Source organism: Sinocyclocheilus rhinocerous, unplaced genomic scaffold (genome assembly GCF_001515625.1).
Source record: "Sinocyclocheilus rhinocerous isolate Xijiao unplaced genomic scaffold, SAMN03320098_v1.1 scaffold297, whole genome shotgun sequence".
In the NCBI taxonomy this organism is placed as follows: Eukaryota; Metazoa; Chordata; class Actinopteri; order Cypriniformes; family Cyprinidae; genus Sinocyclocheilus; species Sinocyclocheilus rhinocerous.
This window is the reverse complement of record NW_015649240.1, coordinates 1187736-1194866: the sequence shown is the minus strand read 5'-3', so window position 1 is coordinate 1194866 and position 7131 is coordinate 1187736. Positions and strand designations below refer to the sequence as shown.

Below are 7131 nucleotides of genomic sequence, written 5' to 3'. Positions count from 1 at the left end.
CTGAAGTAGTTTAAGTCTTTGGTTCTTTTAATTGTGATGATTTTGGCTCACATTTAACAAAAACCCACCAATTCACTAACAAGGAAACATTCTGTTGGGGAAATATAGTGAAGTTAGTAATATAATTAGTTACAAAAGATTTCGATTTCAAATAAATGCTGTTCTTTTGAACTTTCTATTCATTAAATAATCCTGAAAAAAAATTAACCACGGTTTCTGTTCATCTTAAAATCAGTTTACACAAAAATATGAATATGCAGCACAGCTATTTTCAACATTGATAATAATAAGAAATGTTTCTTGAGCAGAAAACCAGCATAATAGATGGATTTCTGAAGGATCATGTGACGCTGAAGACTGGAGTAATGATAGTGAAAATTCAACTTTGCATCACAGGAATGAATTACATTTTAAAATATATTCAAATATAAAACAGCTATTTGAAATTGTAATAACATTTCACATTATTACTGTTTTTACTGTATTTTTGATTAAACAAAATATTGAGAAAACGCAGCATTTCAAGATAATCCAACATAATTTGATGGATGAATGAACACTGCAGTTTCTACATTAAAAAATATATATATATATATTTTACACTGTATTACATACATTGTATGTATTTTAAATGTGTTTATTTTACTAATTTATTTCCCTGGAAAATATTGGAAAAAGAGACTATGCATTGTCTCTTGAAAAGGCTGCCAGTAGATTCTGAAAGAGATTTAACTTGCTAAATAATAAATTTTCTTATCACTAGTTAAAACTGCTTTCACGTGTAATTTAGTGACACATAACATACACCTTCCAAATTCACGCTGCACCAGGAAATGAGTTTTATGAAGTGTTAAATGCTTTAGTTTCAGCTATGACTGCAAGTGATAGTCGTGGAGGAGCACGTGTTCGAATCTGATGAGGATCTGCCAAAACCTGCCTGAATATAGATGTGAAATTATGATAGCTGAAGCAAAACCTGCCTGTTAAAAATGTGAAATACTTTAAGAGTGAATCAGACTGACCTTTACAGCCAGAACCTTGAATAAAGATTAGTTTGAGTAGACGGCATACTTTGTGAACAAAAACAAGACTGTGAGTAATGCAATTACAGCCTCGTTTTCATTCACATGAAATGAAATGTGGCATCTTCAGGTTTAAACGGCTCTCACCTGCAGTATGAAGATCGTGCCCATGATCATGGAGTACAAGTCGTATTTGCCCAGCTGTTTGCTCAGAGCTGAACTCATGGCCTTCAGGGCCTCCAGATACTGTTTGAGAACCTTCTTGCCCATGTTACTCAGAACCTCTGACGTGTTTCCATCCAAATAGAGCTTCATCCAGCTTCCGTGAGATTTCTCCGCCACGCGAAACTGCTCGTAACCATCCTCTGTGACAGAGAGAGAGATGGGGGAAAGTACAGGAAGAATTGACTAGACATGAACAATGCCAGAGATGAAACCAGAACACAAGAGAGAGAATGCCGTTAACTTAGTTATCTGCCTTGCCTATGCTAACTGAATTGGAACCTCGTAAGCGACTGATTTACATTTAGTCATTTAGCAGATGCTTTTTATCCAAAGTGACTTACAAAGGACAATAAAAGCAATCAAACCTACAAAAGAGCAACGATATGTAAGTGCTGTGACAAGTCCCGGTTAGTCTAACACAGTATACATATATACATAGCAAGTTTTTTTTTTTTTTTTTTTTTTACAAAAAATGTAATAAAATATAAAAATTAATTCTAAAACCTCTAATAAAAGTCCTTACAATTACAATATTGCTTTAGATATTATTTAGCAAACCTGTCAGCAGCAAAAACAATGAGAAAAAAATACCATTTTAAATTAAATTAAAACAATTAATAGCAAAAAAATATATATATTTAGCAAGCTTTTATTTAGCAAGCCTTTAGTAATCAGTAAAATCAGTAAGAAAAAAAATACCTTTTTTTTTTTTTTTTGCTGAGCTTGCTGCAATGCATTGCGGGGATTGCCTTCTCGCCAAAGAATAAATGCGATGCTGGCCATAAGAAGGCGTTTTAGATGACATATTATTTATCTTCAAAACAGCCATCACATATGATGCCTTAAAATGCTCACTAGGTTTTGAAACAGAGCCACAGTGTTATGAAGACACCATGAGGAAGCTGTTGCATAAGAATCAGGTGTCTGCTGGCTGTGTTTTAAAGCAGACAGACACTGAGGGCCTTCACAGCGGGATCTCAGAGTGAGCTAACAGGCACGTCTGCCTCATACCACCCAGACACTTCACTACAGGACACCTCCGTCTCGCTCTGTGCCTCTCTCTTTCTAAGCGTGTCTCTCCCCACCTCTGAGCTCTGATTCTCCACAGAGCTGATGCTGTGAAGAATGACACGCACACAACGGGAAACAAGCTTGACCCAAGTATGTGACACAAACGGCTTTCTGAAATGTGTCTGAGCGCAACTTAAAACGCATTAGGCATGAACAGCCAGCTTCTACAAGCTTGCAGCTCAACAACTGACACAGACAAACAGGTTGTTGAGCAAGTTAGTTAATGCTAAAGTGTCAACATGTTAAAATCAGCTATTGGAATAACAATGACACAGATTTGAAGGAAACTATTGCCTCCTTGTTTGTTACTGAACACACGTTAAGTATGTAAAACCAACAACGATTTTTTTTTTTTTAACCCATGCAACTTAAATTCATGCAACCTCTGAACAGTTTGTGTAAATATACCTAAATGCCACTTCAGAAGCAGCTTCTGAAAACAATGTTATGGCCACTGCCTTAAAAGTTTGTGTGTAATAAATAAATGTTGAATCAAAATATTTCTTTCTAAACTTACTTTTTTTTTTGCAATGTGTATGCAATGCTTTTCTCATTTAACAAAATAATGACTTTAAATGATCTTTTGCAGGGGAATTTCTCAGCCCAAATTGATGTGCAATTAATGTCCATGAATGCATACAGGCTGCATTGCAATTTGCATACTTGTATAACATACTAAGAGCATGCACTTAAAATGACATCTTTATACAATACGCCTCTTGCAAACTGTTTGGATGAACATAATGAATTACTTTAAATTACTAGACAAATTAACTTAAGGCACTAATGGATGCTAAATAACTAATGGATGCTAAATGAATTACCCTAAAATTCAGTATTAATTGAAACTGCCATGGCAACTGAAAAAGTTGCACATGAACTCTTAATCTGTAGAGCAATGGGGTTGTTCATAATGTTTACTGCATGCAAAAATCAGCCAGATAACCCCATATGAGCACATATGGCAAACTATATACAGTGCCCTGAATTTTTTTGAAGTCATGGCTGGACAATTTCATGATGTTTGTCACTCTGGTGTGCTAAAAATGTAAATATGAATGGGAATATACTAGATATTGTAAATACAAATGGGAATATACTAGATATTTTACTCATAATAATTTCTAGGAGTGCCAATAATTATGGCCAACATGCATTGGAGAAAAATATGTATTTCATAATGTGAGTTTCCCCCCACTTTCATTTTTTTGAATTAAAGATCAAAAGGACAATTTATTTTCACAGCCACCTTTGCTCATATTTACCAAGGGTGCCAATATTAGTGGAGGGCACAGTTTAACTTAACTTATTATGATTTAGTAAATAGTTTAACTATTTCACTTATTATGATTTTGGTTTATATACTATATGTCCTAAGTAGTATGCATGATCAGTGCAACCCAAATATGATTTCTAATCATGCATGCTACTTAGGACAGATGGTATGTAAAGCCACACATTCCTCCAGGCCATGTGAAACCTGTGAATCTTTCATATTTATTTCCCGAGCATCTATATAGCATCTTAATCGGTGTCTGTGTGAACCCCAAAGACAGAAAGGTGATAAACCGAGATGTGATTTGCTTGACGGCGATCATATTAACCCAGAGAAAAAGTGATGAATGGGACTATTACTGAGCGTTAGAAGGTAAAACAGAACATTAGAGGCATTTTCACATTAATCCATTCTCTTATGAATGAATTCACTTCGCTGGAACGTTCATCTATTGTCATAACACAAATAACCGAGGCTGTGATTAATCAATTATATGATTATGCTGAATTAGCTCATGAATCCAAGTCAACTGTTATGACAGTGAAACATAGTGTTATTTCCACAGTATCAACTGAAAGTCATGCATATTAGAGCTGCGAGATATAATAGTGTTACAGCAATGAGAAACCTTGGCCTGTGAGGATGATTCTTCGAAAATGGTCCGTCCTCTCTTAGACACACCGGAGTCTGCTTAATAATGAAAGTTTAATTCACAGCATTGATCACAGAGCAGGAGAGTTAGAGAAAAGCCAAACGGAGCGTCCGCTGGGATGAGCCTCTCCTGCTCGTGGAATAATGGGGATTATTCATGAATATTTACAGCTGGAAATGAGAACGAAAACAAGGAAAGAGAGACATGGATGGATAGATGGGCAGATGCTGAGAGAGATAGACAGACAGACAGACAGACAGACGAACAATAGACAAATTAATAGAATGACAGAATGATAGACAAAATGATCAATGGATAGATGTATGGAGAGATGGAATGACAGACAGAATAACAGATGGTTAGAAAGAATAACAGATAGATAGAAAGAATGCCAGATAGTTAGATGGATAGATAGAACAACAGAATGACAGACAGAAGGACAGACATAACGACAGAGATAGACAGAATGACAGACAGATCGATAGATAGTTCTAATGTTACAACTCTATCTCTCTCACACACACATTTGAGCCTCACCGTTTTGTGTGTGTATCAGAAACAGATCGGACTTGTGCTGACACACACACACAAAACAGACGGGAAATCAGTAGAGCTCTTCAAACAAACGGCAGCACACAGCAGGACCCGTGTGTGCGCATATGTGTGTGTGTGTGTGTGTGCGCACACGCGTGTGTGTGTGTGTGTGTGTGTGTGTGCGCACACGCGTGTGTGTGTGTGTGTGTGTGTGTGCACGTGTGTGTGCGTGTGTGTGTGCATATGTGTGTGTGTGTGTGCATATGTGCGTGTGTGTGTGTGTGTGCATATGTGTGTGTGGACGGCAGGTCAGTGTCTCTGCATCTGGTCAGCACAGGATTCTGCATCATCTTGTCATGATGACGGATGTCTCCTCACACATCAGCCTCTCTGAGATCCTCCTCAGATCGCCTGCGTCACCTTCCATTAAAATGCCTTTCAATAAACCTTTGAACGATTCTGATGGTGGAATTATCACTCATTTGTGTTGAAGTGGATCTGGGCTTTTATTTGCTGAGCTATATTAATAAAGATCTGTGTGTGTGTCTGTGTGTGTGCGTGCGCTCAGGCTGTGCTTAATAATGCAGTTCATAACGCATTCAGGGTGAAAGTGCTGAAAATGGCACAAAAGGAGACACCTCTGGGTGTTTTGGAATGGCACACTATCATATTATCACTATTTTTACAGTATGCAGTATAGTTATATATAAAATAGATATATATGAAAAGTAATTAGTATAAAACACTAACATAACTATTTATTTCCAAGATTTAAAAACAAATGTATGCACTATACAGTATTTACTATATATTGCAGTATGCTAGTATGGAGGTTTAGAGCACTGCCTCTGCTTCATGCACACAAAAGGAAAAGCAGGTCAAGATCTCTAGTGTGACTCAGGGTTCTGCTGCACGTTGCATTTTAATGGGGCGCCGTCATGAGCTTGAGCTCTCAGCGTGTTACCGTGGGAAAAGTGTTATCTGGAGAAAACCTCTGACGTCTCGCTTTCAGGTCAATGTGCTTAGAAACACTCTTAATCTCTCCCCTTAATCACAATAATTAATCTGCAATTTAATTAAGTGCTTCATTAGGCTGCAAAAGCATGATGGAGAAGTTTCTACATTCTAAAGAGAGCAAGGCAGGCATGGGTGAAGTGAGGAAATAGCTGCCTGTATGTCACACAGAGACTGAAGAGATGACCTCTAACAATCTCATATTTTTTAATTTCCTTCAGAAAATGGAAGGACGAAAGTGGGTAGTGGCAATATATTGTCCTCATCAATCAGATCTCAACCTCCACACGCCTCTCGAACCCTCACTTGAGCGCAGATGAAAGACGGGAAATTCAATGCCCAATGCATATTGTATACAAAAAATTAGTTGGCTGAAATCATAGGTTTATTTCAGCAACCTATGCTTTTTCTTAAAAAAAAATTTAAATAAAAAAATTTATTATGCATGAAATAAAAAAGTCATTTGAAAAGTAGACTGCCACATTTACTGCACATACATAAACAGTGTTTACATAAAAGCAAATCGCATTTTCATCCAGTCACATGTTCTCATTCAAACAGCATGGAACAGCTGTGAACAAAGTACTACACTCTGCCGGCTTAGCATTTTCTTCCCGCCATAAAAGCGGATCCTCATCCGGTGGGATGCATCAGCATCTGTGCAGCTGCTCATGGATCGACTTTGCTGTGCATTAATTTGAATGGCAATCTATTATTGTGCTAACAACAATTAGATACATGCAATAAAAACAAAGGACTTTTCTGGTTGCTTTACATGTCAGTCAAGCGGTCTCTTTCTGTCTAAGTGGACAGTTCAAGGCCAGAATAAGCTGTGAATCAGATTTATAACAACAGTCAAAATATCTGGCTACACGAGACATACTCTTCCAGAAACAGCAACACAAGTCTGTGAAAATGTCAGCAGACATCACCATCAAACACTCCAACCCTGAATAAACACACTCACACCTCATAACCCAGCAAAACTCTCAATACTGCAAGAAGTGAGAAGTGAATGAGCCAGAGATGGATATTTGTGGGAGGCCAGGCATCCTGCTGAGAGAAAATGGAACCAAACTGCTAAAGAGGCAGCAGAAGACACACAAACACACATCTAAGTTTGGGCTAAAGGGTATAACTTTTCGACTTCTATGGATTTAAAGCGCTCTAAAGGCCCAGTCAGGCCTGTGTACTCAATCTCGTGCTCTTATGTGGGGTTACTGACAGCGTTTCATGAGCTTGTTACTCAAGCAGCAAAACAGGAAAACAAAACTGGATTGCAAACTAAAGCATAGCGCAGATTGCCTTTTTTTAAAGGGGTCATATGATGCTTTTTT

General features: G+C 37.5%; 1 protein-coding gene across 1 annotated transcript in view; it reads right to left on the bottom strand.

Moving 5' to 3' along the window:
- The window catches only part of pigg (phosphatidylinositol glycan anchor biosynthesis class G (EMM blood group)), a 107394-nt gene that overhangs the window by 61488 nt on the left and 38775 nt on the right, over positions 1–7131 (bottom strand). Inside the window, exon 8 of the mRNA XM_016515224.1 lies at positions 1170–1387. Coding sequence (XP_016370710.1) covers positions 1170–1387 — 218 coding nt within the window. The remainder of the gene's footprint in view (positions 1–1169; positions 1388–7131) is intronic.